Source organism: Eriocheir sinensis, chromosome 13 (genome assembly GCF_024679095.1).
Source record: "Eriocheir sinensis breed Jianghai 21 chromosome 13, ASM2467909v1, whole genome shotgun sequence".
Taxonomy (NCBI): Eukaryota; Metazoa; Arthropoda; class Malacostraca; order Decapoda; family Varunidae; genus Eriocheir; species Eriocheir sinensis.
This window is the reverse complement of record NC_066521.1, coordinates 15,546,740-15,567,217: the sequence shown is the minus strand read 5'-3', so window position 1 is coordinate 15,567,217 and position 20,478 is coordinate 15,546,740. Positions and strand designations below refer to the sequence as shown.

General features: G+C 44.5%; 1 protein-coding gene across 5 annotated transcripts in view; it reads left to right on the top strand.

The window, feature by feature from the left end:
• LOC126998065 (collagen alpha-2(XI) chain-like) overlaps nucleotides 1–20,478 on the top strand; it is a 37,794-nt gene that overhangs the window by 1,814 nt on the left and 15,502 nt on the right. For 4 of the 5 annotated variants that reach the window (XM_050859442.1, XM_050859445.1, XM_050859444.1 and 1 more), the window contains exons 2-5: nucleotides 16,809–16,875; nucleotides 17,620–17,666; nucleotides 18,530–18,553; nucleotides 19,858–20,004. In XM_050859442.1, coding sequence (XP_050715399.1) covers nucleotides 16,809–16,875; nucleotides 17,620–17,666; nucleotides 18,530–18,553; nucleotides 19,858–20,004 — 285 coding nt within the window. The remainder of the gene's footprint in view (nucleotides 1–16,808; nucleotides 16,876–17,619; nucleotides 17,667–18,529; nucleotides 18,554–19,857; nucleotides 20,005–20,478) is intronic. The other variant, XM_050859443.1, reaches the window with a different exon arrangement.

The following is a 20,478-nucleotide window of genomic DNA, read 5'->3' as shown; positions in this document are numbered from 1 at the left end:
ACTCCTTCACACAACTTCTCCCCCCAAAAAACACACGTTCCCTCTATCTCTCTCAATAAGCGAAGGTTTGCAACGTAACGAGAAACTGAATCAAAGGTGCGTCTCCCTTCTGTGGCTGTGGCAGAGAAACACACCAGAACGTAACCCAGGCTCGCAAAATCCATGAGAACTGTAGCGAAAGGGAACATCTGGAGGGAGGGTCGAGGGGTGGGGGCCGCTAGAGGCAGAGACGGAGTAGGAGGAGAGGAGGAAAGGAGAGGAGGAGGAAAGGAGAGGAGGAGGAAAGGAGAGGAGGAGGAAAGGAAAGGAGGAGGGAAGGAAAGGAGGAGGGAAGGAGAGGAGGAGGGAAGGAGAGGAGGAGGAAAGGAAAGGAGGAGGGAAGGAGAAGCGGAGGGGGGAAGAGAAGCGGAGGTAGGAGGGTAGGGATGAGGGCCAGGGGAGAGGGCCTGCAACAGAGGGAGGAATAGAGGAGGAGGAGGTAAGGAGAAACGGAGGAAGGAGGGTAGGAATGAAGGCAAGAGGAGAGGGAGGGCGAGGAACAGAGGGGCAAGAGGCCTGTTAGGGAAGGAGGGTAAGGATGGAAGCAAGGGGAGAGAGAGGGCGGGGAACAGACTAAACTTGAGCAATCAGAATCCTAATAGTGGGACTGGGAAGGACTCGCAGAGGTGGTGTGGCGGCGGTGAATTAGCAATCGTGACTGGGATTAAGGAAGATGAAAGATGGGCCGTATTACTAAACATTTCGTCGCCCAAGTTCACATATTTGACAAGGCTTCCGTAGGAGTTTTGGGCATTTCCAGGAGTAGTTTTATGACCCTGGTGATAGTTTGACCCTTCTTCTGTACCGTGAACCTAAAGAAACACTCATTAGAACCCAATTGATCCCCTCTTTGACCTTTAGAAATAGTTGATGTGAGAAGCGAAAGTGTCATAATACCGACGGTTATTATATAGAGGAAGATTTATTTTACAACGCACTGAAGCGAGTTGTGGAAAATATTACGACGTCTATGATTGTTTATTATCATTAATGACGCTATATTGATCATGGATGAATTGTTTAAAAGTGGACAGGGTTGATTTTATCGGTAAGGCTACTCTCTCTCTCTCTCTCTCTCTCTCTCTCTCTCTCTCTCTCTCTCTCTCTCTCTCTCTCTCTCTCTCTCTCTCTCTCTCTCTCTCTAAACGAGTGACTTGGCCGCCCAAAATCAGGGCTATTGGAAAGACTTAATCAGGACCAGCCGGAAGGACGCGCCGAGATTAAATTAGAAAAATATCCAATCTCGCACGAAGGTCATTTTGAACACACACACACACACACACACACACACACACACACACACACACACACACACACACACACATTGATATCAGCGTCCCTTGTAAAACTACCGGAGAATGTAGCGATGTATGCTCAGAAGTATCATTCACGAGTTTAGCGATGAAATAAAGAAAATATGGATATAGAGGAAAGATAATACGAAGACATATCCTGTAACACACACACACACACACACACACACACACACACACATCCGCCCCCTGTCTTACCACGGTTTAAATTTAGCTTCCCTACTCTCTTCCCTTCCTCGAGAGTACACACACACACACACACACACACATCCTCACACACACACACTCTCTCTCTCTCTCTCTCTCTCTCTCTCTCTCTCTCTCTCTCTCTCTCTCTCTCTCTCTCTCTCTCTCTCTCTCTCTCTCTCTCTCTCTCTCTCTCTCTCTCCTGCAAGCACTCGCATAGTCTTCCAAATGCTCTTTCAAGGGATTCAACTCTACTACACCCACTGAACTCGAGAGAAACTGCGCATGACTTCTCTATCTTACGTTTACATTCCTATCTTTATTTTTGTTGTGTCTTGTTTCGTTGCGTCTTGTTCGTGTTTGTTTCTTTGGTGTTACTCTATTCATCTACGCACTTTATCTTAACTCCCACAGGTCTGAGCACTCTATAAACGCCATTTCCACTCGTTACCCCTTCCGTACCCTGTGTCCTCCCCCCCTTAATACCTCCATGTCCCTCGCCCTCCCTCTCGACTTGCTTCACGTCTGCGTCATCGGTCGGTATTATCAGATGCTCCCACCCCTCACACCAAATATTTCCAAAGGCCTAAAAGGAGATTAATCGGGTTCTAATGAGTGTTCTTTTAGGTTCACGGTACAGAAGAAGGCTCAGACTACCACCAGGGTCATAAAACTACCCCTGGAAATGCCCTTAACTCCCACGAAAGCCAAGTAAATTACGTGTTGTTGGACGCAGAAATGTTTAAGTATATGGCCGTCGTCTCCTCCCTCTCCACAGTTGGTTTGTTTTTTTATGTTCACTGTCCTCTCCTCCTCCTCCTCCTCCTCCTCTTTCTCCTCCTTGCCAGACTCGCCAACTTCCTCCCACTCTATACCTTTAGCCTCACCCTGCCCTGTCTTCTGCCCTTCTTCCTCGTCCGTCACTGTACCTTCATACTTCATCTCCCTTCATGGCTTCTGTCCTTTGTAGCTGCCTATTCTTGTACTCTCTAACCTCAACCTACTCCGTGCATTTCTCTCGCTCTTCATTTAACTTTATTCCTGTATCCTATCCTTCTCTCTCCTCCTTTCTCCTTCCTGTCCTCTTCCTCCTCCTCTCCCTGTACTGCTACCCTCCTCTTCCCTTCTTGCCTCCTGTCCTATCTAGCAGACTATTCTTGCACTCTTACCTAAGCCTCCTCCTTCCTTGCATTCTTCTCGCTCATTCTTCCACTATTCCTGTATCTATACCCTTCTCCTCCTCCTTTCCGTTCTCTTCTCCTCCTCCTCCTCCTCCTCCTCCTTCCCGTCCTCGTTCTCCTCGTCCCGGCTGTCTCCCCGCCCGTCACGTCAAGGCCCTGGTCATTACGTTGATGAGGCGCCGCCTGAGACACAAAGAGCACAGGTACAAGTGCATCAAGAGGTCGCGGGTTACGCTTCACTGATAGCGGGGCGGAGGCGCGTGTGTGTGTGTGTGTGTGTGTTCCTCTGTCTCCCTGTTTTCTCTCTTTTCTCTTCAAACCTGTATTCTTACGTTATTGCTACTTTAAATATCAGACAACGTTGATTTTTCCTTCATTACAAATCAGTTTTCTTTCGGTGAACAACAATTGGCGGAGATTTCTTTTTCTTAGCAGTCTTCTTCAGTCTTTTCGTGTCTCCTACAACATCTACAACACCACCACCAGCAAGCAATATGGACTCTCACATTAACAAGAACAAAAAACAACAATCGCAAGCAGCATACTCTCGCATAAGCAACGCCACCACTACCACCAACAAACAACAACAAACATCTTACTCTAACACCACCAACAACAACGAAAACAGCAACATCGCCACCACCACCATCTCTATCACCACCACTACCAACAACAACAACAACAGTGAGCCTGAAGGACTGGTGTCATCATTAATTGCATGTAACGCGATAGACTCAACGACACGCCCGGGATAAGAGAGATGTGCCATAAGAGCTTGGTCTCCCGCCACTTCCCAGAGAGCCTCAGCAAATTCGCCGAAGAGACAACCCGGTCACACTCCTCCCTACTGATCCACATAAACATTCATTCCTACTGATCCACATAAACATTAACTCTTACTGATCCACAAATATTCATTCTTACTGATCCACAAACATTCATTCTTACTGATCCACATAAACATTCATTCTTACTGATCCACACAAACATTCATTCTTACTGATCCACATAAACATTCATTCTTACTGATCCACATAAACATTCATTCTTACTGATCCACATAAACATTCATTCTTACTGATCCACATAAACATTCATTCTTACTGATCCACATAAACATTCATTCTTACTGATCCACATAAACATTCATTCTTACTGATCCACATAAACATTCATTCTTACTGATCCACATAAACATTCATTCCTACTGATCCACATAAACATTCATTCTTACTGATCCACATAAACATTCATTCTTACTGATCCACATAAACATTCATTCCTACTGATCCACTTAAACATTACAGGCAAATAAATTAAGAAGTAAAAAAAGTAGGTAGATAATTATGGCCATGACAATTAATAAGGGCAAGACGAATGTAGAGAATCGAATGAAAGAATACAAATAGTTTGATAAGTAAATAAATCTAAAAAAAGTGCTGAAGCATATGCAAATAAATAGATGTGACTACAGTGACTACAGGAAAAAAATAATAAAATGCAGTAGACAAAGTAATGAATGTATAAATATAGAAACCGAATAACAAAACACAGCAGAAAGGATCGCAAGAAAACAATAGAAAAATAAATGACTACACCGATTAGAGAAAAAAAATAAGAGAATAAAATGGAGTAAACAAACTAATAAATAATTAAACAAATACAAACAAATCATATAGAAGAAAATAATGAAAAAAATGGACAAACAATAACTTCAATAACCGCCTCCCCTCCCCAAAAAAGTGACAAAAAACAAGCTAGACAAATACACAAGCAAACAATAAAAAAAAAAAAAAACACAAACTTACGAACAAGCTCACCCATCGGTCACTTCATCTTTAAAAATCCACGTGGACAAAAATCTTTACCTTTCAGCTTTTTTTTTTTTTTTCCTTTTCCATTATCGGCAACTTGCTTCCTTCACGTCGCGATCGGGTTTTTATCTCGCGGGAAATATAATAAAAAAGACACACACCTGAGAGAGAGAGAGAGAGAGAGAGAGAGAGAGAGAGAGAGAGAGAGAGAGAGAGAGAGAGAGAGAGAGACTACAAGGTTAATGACGCAATAAGGACAATAATTTCCTCTCTTTAATGAACTAGAAAAATTAAACCGCTACTTTATTATTATTATTATTATTATTATTATTATTATTAATATATTTTTACATTCTCTTTTACATTCTCTCTCTCTCTCTCTCTCTCTCTCTCTCTCTCTCTCTCTCTCTCTCTCTCTCTCTCCCTCACGTAAACACTTCCCGTCTGGTTATTCTTATCAGTTTTCCCTCATAACTTCTTTTTCTTTTATTATCATTTTAAGTTTTCTCTTTTCTTTTTTATTTTATTTACCTCGGCACATAATATCCCTTCCTATCTCTTGCTCCTCCACCTCACCTTTTCCACCCTCCTCCTCCTCCTCCTAGAACTTCATATTGCAAGCGCCAGCAAAACAAATCCTTAAGAATTTTTTGCCAACGTAAGAAATAAAAAGGTTCTCACCCTCAGTATTGGCCCAATAGCAACTGTAAATTGCGAATCCACAAATGATGATAAGCGCAGGCTAAGAGGTGAACTTATCGAAGTGTTTAAAATGTTCAAGGAATTCGACAACGTTAATGTTCATAATTATTTTAAATCATGATTATTTTACAGTCTCTCAATTAAGCGTAACAAGAAACAATGGATACAAAATAACGAGGAAGCGTTTCAACTCAAATGAATCAAACCACTTCTTCTTTAACCGTGTCATCAATGTATGGAATGGTCTGCCTTATAACGTCGTCGAAAGCGAAACTATTTGCACGTTCAAAATCCGACTAGGCAAATATTTAGAAGCTAACCCGAACATCCGTTATTTTCCTCCGGTCTAACAGAAAGTAGTGTTAGCTTAGTCGTCGTGTATGATCTTCCTTCTATCCATATAAAATTCCATTGTAGTTTTTCTATACTACATGGTATTCTTCCTTTTCTTGCCAGCTTCGGCTGGAGGAACTGGTGGGAGGGGAGGAGCCTTCACCTTTGCTGTCCTGTGTCTCTGACTCGTAGATTAGAGTAGATGGTAGCAACAACAAACAGCCTAGTTAGGACCAAGAGGTCTGTTGCTGTTTGCTTTTCCTTTGTACTCCTTTGTACCCCTCCTCCTCCTCCTCTTCGTCTAATGTCTTCCTTTTTTCTCTCTGTCTCGCGTCTCTGTCTTTCCTCTCCACAAAGGGAGGCCAGGAAGCGGAACTGTGCCGCGATTGGTCCAGATGATTGGGGGCGACTGTCATTCCGAGGGCTCTGATTGGCAGCTGGATTAAGCACAACCATAACATCCCTCAGTTGTCATTGGTTGTTGAGATGAAGATGGAAGGATATTATTGGTTGCTGTGGAGTCTGGTTGGTTGACTGTTTTCCTTCTAATCTCACCGTCTTACTTTTTTATATACTTGATAGTTGGTAATATTCTTTAATACTAAATATGGATGCTGCGTTACAACTATTTTTGTTGCTATTTAAAACTCGAGATTTTAAACTGTCCTCTTCATCATCTTGGGCGTTGCATCTTTTCTTTGGTCCTGCAAGATAGTCCACTTTTGAGACACAAGAGGATTGGATCACAATAACATCCTCCTTTTTTATCTCTTGTTTTTTTATCTCCTCTTTTAGTTCTCGTGCTAATCATCTCCTCTCCCCCGTTCTTCCTCCTCCTCCTCCTCCTCCTCCTGCTTCGCCTCCTCTTCCTCCGCTTCTTTTTTAGTTCTCGTGCTAATCATCTCCCCTCCTCCGTTCCTCCTCCTCCTCCTCCTCCTCCTCCTCCTCCTCCTTTGATCTCAATAACATTCTCTTTTTTTTCTCTCTCCTTTGTTCTACTGTTACTCATTTCTCCTCTCTTCTTCCTCCTCCTCTTCCTCCTCCTCATTCTCATCCTTTTCAGCGACTCTCTCTTTCTATCCTCCTCCCTCCCTTCCTCCTCCTCCTCCTCTTCTCCTTCTTCCTCCTCCATTATTTTCCTCCCTTTCGTTGTCCAAAAACATGTATCAGTAAAATGTCGATCACCATTGTTTTCCTCCAGCCCTGACCTCTCACCCCTTATTTCACTCCTCCTCCTCCTCCTCCTCCTCCTCCTCCATCACCATCATATCTTTCCTCCACTTTTTTTTTCTTTCACCCCTTCCCAGTTTTTCTTCCGTTTCTCCTTTTACCTTTTCCTCCTTATTTTCTTTTCCCTCCTCCCTATCTTCCCCTATTTTTATTTCTCACACTTCGTTATTTTTCATCTAAAGATTTATTTCCCTACACCTGCAAACTTTCCCCTCCTCCTCTTCCTCTTCCTCTTCCTCCTCCTCTTCCTCCTCCTCCTCTCACAGTTTCCTACGTTTCCTGATTTTCCTTGTTTTTGTGGGGGTGGGGGTGGGGGCGCTCGTCTCCAATATCTGATGCATTTTCTTTTCTCGTGTCTAACTCAACAGAAATATAGTCACTGTTGTTTTTGTCGTTGATAGTGATTACGTCTCTCTCTCTCTCTCTCTCTCTCTCTCTCTCTCTCTCTCTCTCTCTCTCTCTCTCTCTCTCTCTCTCTCTCTCTCTCTCTCTCTCTCTCTCTCTCTCTCTCTCTCTCATATCCGCTCTTATCTTTCAAATCGCTGACTTTCTCATCCTCCTTCCTCCTCGTTTCTTACGCCTATCTACTCTCCCCCCTCTTTTTCCTCATCTCCTCCTCCCTTTTCCCTCGTCCTCCTTCCCTCCTTTTTCCCTCGTCCTCCTTCCCTCCCTCTCTGCCTGCCTCCATTAGTCTCCTCGTCTCCCTTTATTGCGTCATCAGCTCGCCATAATTACTTGGAAGTCGCTTGTAAGAATCACTGGAAAAATCTTTAGTAAACTGTTTGCAAGAAAAATGTCTTACGTAAACTTCCTGCCCATGTATTGTGTATCTTTTCTCTTCTACGCGTCTCCGGCAGTCTACCTCTCCTCCTCCCCCTCCTCCTCCTCTTCCTCCAACTCGTTCTCTGGTTATTTTTTTTTCTCTCTAGTGTCATTCAACTATCTCACCTTCTCTACTTATACCACTGCTGCTCTTCTTCCTTCTCCTCCTCCTCCTCTTCATCATTATTACAACCCTCATCGATCGGTAACATACGCACAGATGGAGATTTTTGCAAACCATTCAGACATAGGCTAAAGGTGATGCTGGGGGAGATGGGGAGAGGACGGGGAGGAAACATGGAAACATGGAAATGCAGGCAACAGAAAGCCTATTGGCTCATTACGAGGTCGCCCGCTTGGGTGATTTAATCTGCTCGACCGCCACTTGGGGCTTGGTGAGCAGATGAAAGCACCTCGATATTGAGGAGCAGATGGAAGCCCCTCGTTATTCAGTTTACTCCTGACGCAGCGAAATGACGGTCGATTCTATATTTGAAGGAGTTGATGGTATTCGCATTTACTACTTCTGAGGGAAGATTGTTCCAGTGGCGGATGACTCGGTTTGAAAAGAAACTCCTTCCAATGTCTGTGTTACATCGACTCGACTGAATGGGAAAACCGTTATTTCTAGTTCTTGAGTTGGTTTGCAGTTCAAAGAATTTGGAGTAATCGACGTTATTGAACTTTTTTAGATACTTGAATACTTTAATCATATCAACTCGTAGGCGTCTTTTCTCCAATGTAAAGAGATTGAGTCGCTTGAGTCGTTCCTCGTATGGTTGAGCCCTGAAGGTTGGAATCATCTTTGTGGCGCGTCGTTGAATCCTTTCCAGTAAAGCAATGTCCTTTCTGTAATTGGGAGACCAGAACTGCACTGCATACTCGAGGTGCGGTCTTACCATGGAATTATACAAGGATAGCATCACGTCTGGTGTTTTACACTCGAAGTTCCTCGCTATGAACCCGAGCATAATGTTGGCCTTGTTGTATGCTTTTTTACAGTGATTCGCGTGTTTCAGGTCACTGCTGATAGTGACTCCAAGATCCTTTTCCTCCTGCATCGCTTGCAGAGGTCTCCCATTCATGATGTATGTGTGGTTACTATTTTGGGACCCAATGTGCATGACTTTGCATTTGTCAACATTAAAAGACATTTGCCATTTTTCCGACCATTCGATAATGTGATTGAGGTCTTTCTGAATGATTTCGCAGTCGGTCTTTGTGAGGGCATCTCCACCCACCTTGGTGTCATCTGCAAATTTCGATATTGTGGATTTCAGTCCTGATTCTAGGTCATTGATATATATGATGGGGAGGAGGAGAAAAGGGGTGATAGGTTGGGTGGAGATGGAGAAAGTAAAAGGGATGCTGGAAAGATGGGGAGGTGATGGTGATAGGTAGGAGGGGAGATGGAGAAAGGTGGTAATGATGGAGGAGATAAGAAAAGGATGGGGAGGAGAAAAGGGGTGATAGGTTGGGTGGAGATGGAGAAAGTAAAAGGGATGCTGGAAAGATGGGGAGGTGATGGTGATAGGTAGGAGGGGAGATGGAGAAAGGTGGTAATGATGGAGGAGATAAGAAAAGGATGGGGAGGAGGAAAGGGGTATTAGGTAGGGGTGGAGATGGAGAAAGTATAGGGGATGCTGGGAAGATGGGGAGGTGATGGTGATAGGTAGGAGGGGAGATGGAGAAAGGTGGTAATGATGGAGGAGATGAGAAAAGGGGTATTAGGTAGGGGTGGAGATGGAGAAAGTATAGGGGATGCTGGGAAGATGGTGGTGATGGGAAGGGTGATGGATAGAAAGAGAGACGATTATCCACCATCCTCCCTTCTCTCTACCGTTATCTTGCCTGTACACGTGTCGGGAAGCTCCCCTCCCCCCTTCCCCCGTCACACTTCCTGTTTTCGTTCATGGCTACTTTTATTTTTCCGAGGTGGTGCAACGTTGAGGAATTCCAGACCACCACCACCACCACCACCACCACCACGACTTCCACTATTTCTTGTTTAATAGTACGACCTCCTTTTTTAAGTGCAATGTTGTGAGGGGCATGTTCCACCACCACCACCACTACCACCTCAACCTCCATCATCATCAATATTAAAAAAAGAAGCAGCTTATCATTGTCACTCCATTTATCAGCTTGAGGACAAATACATTAGATGAGAATACATTAAGCAAACCACACACACACACACACACACACACACACACACACACGGCAGGTGACAACAGGTGATGAGGTGAATGTAGACAAGGACTTCCTGTGTATCCTGTTAGGCTTCTGCAGGTGAGAGAGAGAGAGAGAGAGAGAGAGAGAGAGAGAGAGAGAGAGAGAGAGAGAGAGAGAGAGAGAGAGAGAGAGAGAGAGAGAGAGAGAGAGAGAGAGAGAGAGAGAGAGAGGAGAGAGAGAGAGAGAGAGAGAGAGAGAGAGAGAGAGAGAGAGAGAGAGAGAGAGAGAGAGAGAGAGAGAGAGAGAGAGAGAGAGAGAGAGAAATAAAATCGAATAAATACTTGATCATATGTTTCGTTTGATTCGTGCAAGAGAGAGTCGCTGGAGAACGTGCTGTCAAAATTTACTAACTAATGATTTGAAAAGTAGAGCAGGTTTGCGCTGAAGTAATACGGAGTGGCTGTACAAACACTAAGCAAACACTCTGAATACCCTAACGCTGCAGAAGCATGACGCCGTGGTCCGAGTCACTTCAACCCCAATGTCATCGTTACGTAAGCCAAGCAGCAGCCCGTCACGGTGAAGGTCCTGGCTGGCCCTGGGAATCCCTTTTTACAGCTGCACGTTGCTACTTCGGTACAGGCACAAATGTTACTTACAGGTGTGGAGAATTATTGGGAACCGGTATTCAGGCTTCAGGCACTTCAAGTATACATGTAGTGATGTCAATTTGTTTGGCTCATGCAGCCCTCGGAACTCATCTTTGCTCCACTGTACAAACGTTTCCTAGAGTCCAGGTTCACATGCGGTCTTCAGGACAGCATGTAGGTAGCTTTAAGCCACTCGGCGATGATTGAAAATTGCAATCTTGGTGGTGGTGGTGATCAAGGAGGTTTAGGGTGGTGGTGATGGTGGGGGTGGTGGGAGTGTGCCTCTCACTGCCTCTGCAAACCTATCACCATCCCTACGTACTACCTACGAATTTATCAAACCTTTCGTTATAACTGTTACCTTATACCGTTTCACGAAGTTTACGTTGAAAGAGCCATTCATACAACTAAATACTTCTGACTAAGAATGAATTTGCCGAGTTTGAGACTCACTGACTGAAGATAAAGCAATAGGCGGATTATGTTAACAGCATTTCACTACTCTCTTAACTTTACTAGTAACTAAGTTCATCTCCCAGGCGAACAAACAAACACCTGAGTCTCCACAGTTATTAGTATCCACCTCATCCAGCTTGAATTGTCTCCTTTCCTGTAAAAAAGAAAAAGAAGCCTTCCCTGTTTTGTACATATGCCATCCAGTTTACCAGCAACATACGTTTAGCCCGATTATAGTCTCACGCCCTCCACCTCTCGCCCAATCAAGCACGTTGGGCACAGCAAGACACTGGTGCCGCGGCCAGTGAGAGGCGAGGAATAAGAACAGAAACGTATCGTCACGAAATTCGAATCATACGTTTTGTTACCATATATAGAAGACAGGAGATGGGGGGGTTGAGAGAAGGAAAAGATCGGGAGGTGGAGGGGGGAAGACTGAATAAGAAAGGGGAGCTGATGAAACTGGATGACGCTGTAGAGATATCCAAGAGAGAGAGAGAGAGAGAGAGAGAGAGAGAGAGAGAGAGAGAGAGAGAGAGAGAGAGACGAATAATAGACAATTGATAGGAAATACAACGGGAGGATGGGGAAGGGAGGGGAGGAGAGGGAGATAAAAAGTCATTCAGATGTTATGACTACTGTTCCCATGGGTGATATGGTGGACACACACACACACACACACACACACACACACACAATGCCAGCTTTTTCTTCCTCTTTTATTTCGCTTTTCACTCTCCTCCTCCTCCTCCTCCTCCTCGGGATCACTGCCACGCGTCTCATCACACCCCGGAGTTATCTCACCCGTTATTTCCGGTCTGTTATGCTGATTGCTCCCGCGCCTCCCTCACGACGCTACAAGAAGAAATGCAGACAATATCCAGAGGGAAAATATTCTCGTCGTAATACTTCGCGGGACTCTAATGGGGGGTGATTCTGGGGGCGGAATGTGTCCAGTGTATTTAGGCGCCAGTCATTTAGTGATATTTAATGATTAGAATGAGTAGTGTCTCGTGGATAATATTGATACTTATTTCTATATGCGGGGCGTGGAAGAGGAGGAGGAGGACGGTTACAAAAGTAGGAAAGGAAATGTGTGTTTGTGTGCCAGAGAGAGAGAGAGAGAGAGAGAGAGAGAGAGAGAGAGAGAGAGAGAGAGAGAGAGAGAGAGTATGTTACGACAGTCATGGAGCAGGTGGTGACAGGTGGGGACTTGGCATTCAATCAAGTGTCTAGGAGCTTACTCTGATCAATGTTGTCTCGCCCTGAACATCGTCGAGAGCAGGTCGAGAGAGGCATGAAACGTACGCGGAGATCCTATGACAACGACGTAACGAAAATGTATATAATCTGAAAACAACAACGACGAAACGCAATATGAAAACGACGTAACGAAAATGTATATAATCTGAAAACAACACAACGACGAAACGCAATATGAAAACGACGTAACGAAAATGAGTATAATCTGAAAACAACACAACGACGAAACGCAATATGAAAACGACGTAACGAAAATGAGTATAATCTGAAAACAACACAACGACGAAACGCAATATGAAAACGACGTAACGAAAATGTATATAATCTGAAAACAACACAACGACGAAACGCAATATGAAAACGACGTAACGAAAATGAATATAATCTGAAAACAACACAACGACGAAACGCAATACGAAAATAACGCAACGAAAATGTAATACGCCATAAACAGCTGACGTTTGATCACACAAAAAGCAAGTCTGGGCAAAGGAAGGGAATGAAACAGGACACTAAAGATGACAAAGTTAAAAAAAAAAAAAATAGACAACCGAAAACTGGGTAAGGAAAAGAGGAGACAGAAGGAAGATTTTGAGTTAGATTTCTAGAGCTAGTCAAGGAGGACAAGAGGCGGAGAGGACGAGGAGGAGGATGAGAAAGAAGAGAAGGAGATAGAAACATGGGAGTGGAGGCAGATGTGATGTGGCTTGAGGGGAAAGGGAAGGGGGTGAGGGGGGAAGGCTCGATAAGGGGGGAGTGGAGGCAAGTGTGTGAGGTAGAGAGAAGGGAGGACAGGGGGGCTTGAGGAAAGGGGGTGATTGGGGAGGACACGGCAAGGGGGGATTGGAGGAAGGTGTGAAAGTCGGAAGGATGTGAGAGAGGGGGGGGAGGGCTCGGACCGGGGGGAATGAGTGGGGGAGGGAGGGGGGCAGAAGACACGTGACCAGGTATCGAGATAATTATAGAGAAACGATCATCCTGGCGACGTCACCATCTAAAATTTGTCCCGCGAAAGCAGAAACTGAGCGAAGGATTTTTGAGATTTCTTCGTTCATCGTCACGTATCCATTTCGTTCGTTCATTCGTTCGTTCAGCGTGGAAGACAGATCCAGTGACCAATGACCGACACCTTCATTTATATTCCTAGAGTTGACCATTCGTAGCCGTGTGGGGATTTTAGATTCTTATTTGATGGTGATATTTGGAAATGATTTGGGTGCCTAGAATCTGACAAGGTATATATATTTTTTTTTTCGACTCTCTCTCTCTCTCTCTCTCTCTCTCTCTCTCTCTCTCTCTCTCTCTCTCTCTCTCTCTCTCTCCTGATGTAAGACTACTAAAAGCGAGGAAACAGGATTGAAATTGGGGTAAGGAGGGAGGGAGGAAAGGGGGGTAGGTAGGTAGGGAGGGAGGGAGGAAGGAAAGAAAACGGGGTAAGGAGGGCGGGGGAAAGGGAGAGAGGACTGGGAAAGGAGAAAAGGAGGGAAACAGCTGAAAAAAGCAAAAGGATGTGGGAAACGAGAAAGGAAAATCGAAGAAGCACGACACAGTGGGAGAGGAGGGAGGGAAAAAGGAGGTGGAAACGAGGACAGAGAAAGGAAATTAGCAAACGAGGGAATGGGCGAGGAAAGTGGACGTAAAGAAATGAAGGAAGAAGACTTGAAAAATGGTAAGACAAGGGATGGAGGGCGGGGAGGAGCGGAGGGAGGAGAGGAGGAAAGGAGGAAATGAGGTAACTAGGAGGCGGGAAGGAACGCTAATAAAGGATGAATGAGAAAGGAGTCAAAGGCGAGACAGAAAACTTACATTATATTTTGACGTTGAATCACAAACCGCAGAAAAGAAACATTAGGGCAGAGGGGGAGTAATGTCAGACGCTTTTGCCTCTCACATAACTATTCCCTCAGGCTAAAAAGGAGCTGAATCAGGCTCTCATGAGTGTTTTCTTCATGTTCACGGTACAGAAGATGGGTCAAACTACTACCAGGGTCATAAAGCTACCTCCGGAAATGATCACAACTCCTACGAAAGCCTTTTCATATATACACAACTCCTACGAAAGCCTTGTCAGATATGTAAGCTTCGGTGAGGATATGTTTAAGTATATGACCTTAAGATTCTTTTTCATATATGTGCCGTTAACTCGTTTCCTACTTAACCAACTCCTCGTCTATTGTCACTAGCTTTCTACTAACCTTCAACACTCCCCCCGAAAACCATAGTAAAGAATGAAAAGAACAAAACTAGTGTGAAAATGGCCTTAGCTTGTGTGTGGGTACCGGACAGAGAGAGAAGGGAAGTATAGGGCGGAAGAGGAGGAGGAAAGGAAGGAAGACAAGAGGCGGATTCGTCGATATCGGGAACGAGTTTTTTTCGGTCTATTGTTTAAGTAAAGCCTGCGGATGTATGCCCATGTATGTACAGTATGTATGTATGTATGTATATGTATGCTGAAACATCACGTATACAACCATGATGACTCGTTAGTTCGAACCATAATCGCTCGTTAGTTCAATAGTTCGACCTCGTTGCACACGTACGATAATCACACAGCATTATTACAGCATACGATAGTTACACAAAGCAGTATTATATAACAGAGCCGAATATACCCCTTTCCCTAACGATCCAGCCAAACCACATCATTACACAAGCAATTAACGATATGAGCAAACGCGATAAAACAAACTAGCGATGATTAAAATAAAACAAAGAAACGTAAAAAAAGAGGAAGAGAAGACAAAGGAAATTAGCAAACAAGGGAATGGACGATGAAGGTGGATGTAACGAAATGAAGGAAGAAAGCTCGAAAAAATGGGAAGAAAGGAATGGATGGAGGGCGGGGGTCGCGGAGGAAGGAGGGGAGGGAAGAGGGAAAGAAGGAAAGGAGGAAACTAACGTATTGGTGACTCGAGATGGTAAACACACCTGAGAGAAGACGAGGAGCCACCTGGATTGCACCTCTTCCATCCTCACACGGCAGGGAACGGAAGGTGGAGGAGCCCCGTGTCTCTCGTGCCCGGCCGGCGGAGGAGTGGCGCGGCAGGACGAGCGGGTTGATTCACTCTCGGCTTCAGAAACAGCTTCGGAGTGGTCTCGAACCCCTACACACTCCGACTGGTGGTTCTGAAAGGAAGTCAATTAATTTATTTTGCTATTATCTTCTTATACCGGCGATTCCGACTTTTAAGGATATTCGTAGAGTAAAATGCACACACACACACACACACACACACACACACACACACACACACACACACACACACAGAGAGATATTCATTGCTCGTGTCTAAACAAAGTAGCGGTAAACAAAATATATTAACTCGTTCCCTCGTTGTCTCATTAGCTGAATTACAACATGCGACACCTTCATTATCTCTCTCTTTTTTTTCTCTTGATGTGTGGCATTGTCAATAAACGAGCCTGGCCGGGTGCACTCGAGGTAATAAATATTCCACGACGCATTAAGAAATTGAAGCAGAACAATTAGAAGCGAAAGAAACGAATAATAAAAAAAAAGTCGCAGTCGTTTATGATCGCAGTCGCCGTAACGTCTTCCTCCTCGTCGTCGTAAGAATAAGAAGAGAAAGAAAGGAGCAGATAAACAAAGAGAAAAGAAGTACAAAGGGACGGAGGGAGGGAGAGGCATGAGGAGAAGGCGATAATAATATAATGTTGCTATAAAATCGTCTCCTAATTCTGAATCTGCCCACCCAACAGACACCGTTGTCATACACCGCGGCGCAAATGGCTCACTATAGATAAGATGACAGACGCGGTTACTGTTCTGATAACGCTGATAAAAGACTAACAAAGGTGCTATAACGTACATTCCTTCTTACGTCCGCATGCTATACTTGACGTTAGATATCTCAAGAACTCGAACTTAAGAAAGTATGAATGATTTTTGAGCGATTGTGGGGATGACTTGCCTCACGAATTCCTTGCTCCTTAAACAAACATAGTATCCTCGTTCTGTATCCTCACCCTGACCATTAGACCACATTCATCCTACAGCGAAATATGGATGGTGAGACATATACTTCTGAAAATCCCATAATTATACACTAACATATTTATTCCTATACAACCAACAACACAACCAATACTACTACTACTACTACAACCGCCACCACCACCACTACTACTATGCTGCGATACATGAGGAAAAACACAGTAAAGGAAAGGATGCACGAAGGAGAATGGAGAAGAGGAAGGAGAAAGGGGACGAAGGGAGAAGATAAGACAAAAGGTGGCGGAAAAGATGAGTCCTTTGGTGGTATTTGCTAAACCGGCTTGTCTTTCCTATTCGCTTTAATGTGTGTGAGAGAGAGAGAGAGAGAGAGAAAGTTATCCGCGTAAGGCAACTCTAATTGGGACCCTGAGCCTTTAACAGTGAAGGCGATGACGGAGACCATGAAGTACTTAGATGACAATAAAAAAAAAAAGATAAAAATTCAGGCGTTACTTCGAAAACTTACAAAAAACAAGAACCACTGCTATCATTACTACTACTACTACTACTACTACTACTATTACTACTACTACTACTACTTCCCTACCTGCCCATCCACCTCCCTGTCTAACGAACGAGCCTACCTGCTTACCGACCTACACCTGGGTTTCTCTTTCTTCCTCCTGCAGCTGGACGGCGGTCACCTGAAGCCGCCAACTCACCTGGAAACACTCAACGAACATCGGAAGCCCTGGCGTGAGTCCTTTCCCTTTTTCCTGCTGGCATCCACTTTTTTCCCCTGCATTTCCTCTTTTCCTTTATCTTCGTTTCTGGGTTTTCGTGCACTTCTGTTTTACTTCTGAATTTTTCTTCTTTTCGGTGCGTTTTCTTCCCTTTCTTCATTTTTTTTTCTTCTATTTCCTTTTCTTGTTTTCATCCACTTTTTTTTCTGAATGTTCTCTTCTTCTTCAGCTCCGTTTTATTACTTCCGACTTTTTCTTCTTTTCAGGTTATTTTTCTTCCTTTTCATTTTTCCTATTCATTTTCTTTTTTCATAATCTTTCCTGAAATTTCTTTTCTTTTTCATCTTCGTTTTTCTTGTTTTCATGCCCTTCTGTTTTACTCCTTCCTACTTTTTTCTTCTTTTCATCATGTTTTTTTTTATATTCCTCCTCCTCTTCTTCCTCCTCCTCCTCCTTCTCGCCTCGTCCGTACGATTGTCGGCCAGGTGAACCAGCAGCAGGTAACAGAAGCAATTAACTGTTCACCTTTGCCTTTTCTACCCTTAACTATTTCATTTCTCTAAGTGCTTTCTTCCCTTTAAATTGAACTTATATGATGCTTAAACATTTCCCTAAAAACGAGTGCTGCTACAATCACCCCTACTACTACTACTACTACAAGGGTGGGTGGTTGATAAGTGTGTGAATCGATACCGGCAAACACCATTACCTGTTTTATCACTCTGCCCCTCACCTGCCCTCCTTCCCTCCCTCTCAGGAACGTACGAGGAGGAGAAACATGAGACCCAGCTCGTTGACAGTCAGGTAAGGCAGCCATGCATGTCCCCCATCATCTTAATTCCACTCACCTTGCCCAATCATTTTCTCCCACCTACTTGTTCTTCCTTTAACCGATTTGAATGGAGAATGATGCTGTAAAAGATATCTGTATTTGTTTGGCATTTAAGCATCATTACGTCCAGGTAACTAAAGCGAAAAATTAAGAAAATAAAATGAACTAAATGAGATGGTAAACTTAACAGCAATAACACGAAGCTAATTTTATTCACATTGCAAAAGTTAGTTCACAGTCCTTCCACTTCCAGTTAATAATCCTGTTTTACTTCATATTCCCGTCTTTTAGAATAACAAGTTTCAACCGAGGAAGGCTAGACAGACAGATTAATAGGGAGAGCAGATGCTAATGACTGATATTGCTGAGTTACTGACAATGCTAATGAAGGCAAGGACAGACTAACCCCTTGTAGTCTCTAAAAGCCTCGTCCGTCTCTTTGTATAGTGTGGCTGTAGTAAAAATGGTGAGGAATGTGGCGACAAGATTGTGTTAGGTGAAGTGACGTGTGTATGTGTGTGTGGGGGGGTGGGGGTAGTGGCGGTGTGTGTGGCGGGGGGGGGGGGGGATGTGGGAAGGGGGGGCGGGCACTTGTGTGGTGTGTGTCGCCTATCGAACTGACACATCAAGATGGTATTGACTCTGTCTGAGAACCTGGCCATGTGTTTCCGCTTTCTTCCCTCCATCGTGCCTGGAATTTCTCTCTCTCTCTCTCTCTCTCTCTCTCTCTCTCTCTCTCTCTCTCTCTCTCTCTCTCTCTCTCTCTCTCTCTCTCTCTCTCTCTCTCTCTCTCTCTCTCTCGCGGCACCTGATCCAGCTCTCTTCTATCTTTCAGACTTCAGGACTCTTCGTGCCTCAGGTAACTCTAACTTCACACCTGCAAACAACAACAACAAGAAAAGTTTAACGATCCGTAGTTTTTTTTTCGGATCCAAAAGTTTGATTTCGCCCGATTTTTCTTTTATTTTCGTGTCGTGTGCGCTCGTAGTTTTCTCGCACGGTGACTTCGTAAGTTTGTGAATGCTCAAGTGTTCTTTTTTATATGTCGTAGTTCTTGCTTTATTTTTTTGTAGACGTGATTTGTTTATGTTCTAGTCGGCGTTTTACGAACTTTTAGCGACATCTTTTGTGTAGTTTTTGCTGGCCAAGGAATGCGTTTGTCTGGATGGCTTCACGCTTGTCTCTTAGTTGACTGGTCACGTGCACGCCTGCTCATCTATTCTCAGTGCTGTTCTTAGATTCCCGAATTTAGTAGATTCATAAAAAAATAGATACAATGCTTATTTTTATTAATCGACGCTTGTGGCTGGAAACGGGCACTGAGAAAATAAGCGAGGCCTTTATTGAGCACTTTACTATTACACTAACGTAGCCAACAGGTATATTCTCTTCCCTAAACACTAAGGTAAGGATGCACACCAAAGTTCTTCAAGGTAAAGGATCGCGCGCTAGAGCTTGACACTTAGCGAGATCGTTTATGCGTTGGCTCCCACGGGTTCTTCCTTCCCGCCGCTCAGCCAGTCCCAACACCCATCTCTTCCTCTCATTTGTTACCGATATATAGCTGTGTGGCAGAGTGGCGGAGAGGGAAGGACCCGCTGGAGCCAACACAAAAACGATCTCGCCAATCTGGTTTCACTATAAGGCTGCACATGGATCGTGAGGGCAAGGGTTGAAACACACATGGGACGCGGCAACAAGTTTGAAGAACGCTGGTGTGCAGGATGACACCTTTACTTAACAACACGTTTATAACAACATCCACTACCAGCCAATTGCATGCTTTATAAGATCAACAGCTTGTCTTTTAAATATAAACAGAAGTATATAAGGTGGTAAGGTAGTCATATATATACACTCTGTCATAGGGGCAGTGATTAGCGGGCTTCTTTTCTCACTCTTTTGTTATGCCCTCGAGCTGCTTCCTCTACTGCAAGAAAAAGTGTGATGACTCCTTCTGACAGCATAACTTCTCCCTCTTCTTCCTCGTTGCATGAAGGAGGAATAACGGGCATTGCTTTGCTTTATTTTTTTGTAAGGTATAACCGTTTGAGGAGTGACCACTAATCTCTCTCTCTCTCTCTCTCTCTCTCTCTCTCTCTCTCTCTCTCTCTCTCTCTCTCTCTCTCTCTCTCTCTCTCTCTCCCTCCGCGCCGTCTGCAGGAGGAGTGGGCGGACGAGATCGGGACGGGCGGCGGGCGGTGTGCGTGCAACCTGTCCACTGTGGTCCACCTCGTGAGTGCCCGCATCCCCCGAGGACCACAGGGGCCCCCGGGCAGAGACGGCAGCCCCAGCCCCCCAGGCCTCTCGGTGGGTATACAGCATGGTATATACTCTCTCTCTCTCTCTCTCTCTCTCTCTCTCTCTGGTATTATCAAAACACTTAAATAGGTAACTCCCAAGTCGTACAGATCATGGACGTTCACATCATAATTCTAACCTGTGTGTGTGTGTGTGTGTGTGTGTGTGTGTGTGTGTGTGTGTGTGTGTGTGTGTGTGTGTGTGTGTGTGTGTGTGTGTGTGTGTGTGTGTGTGTGTGTCCTGCAATGCTTCACACGGCTGGGTGGCTGCGGGAGGGGGTGGGTGGAGGGTCGGAGGGTAAGCTGCTTAACCCACTGCATCCCTGAATTAATAGTGCGGCCTTGTGCTCACGGCGAGGCACTGAGGGGGAGCAAGCAACTTATGTGTTGTCATGTGCCGATAAAAGTTATTTACTTGGTAAATAAATAGTCACGGTAAGTAGTCGTTTAGTAAGTTACGGTCATCAAAGTTTGCTACAGTGTC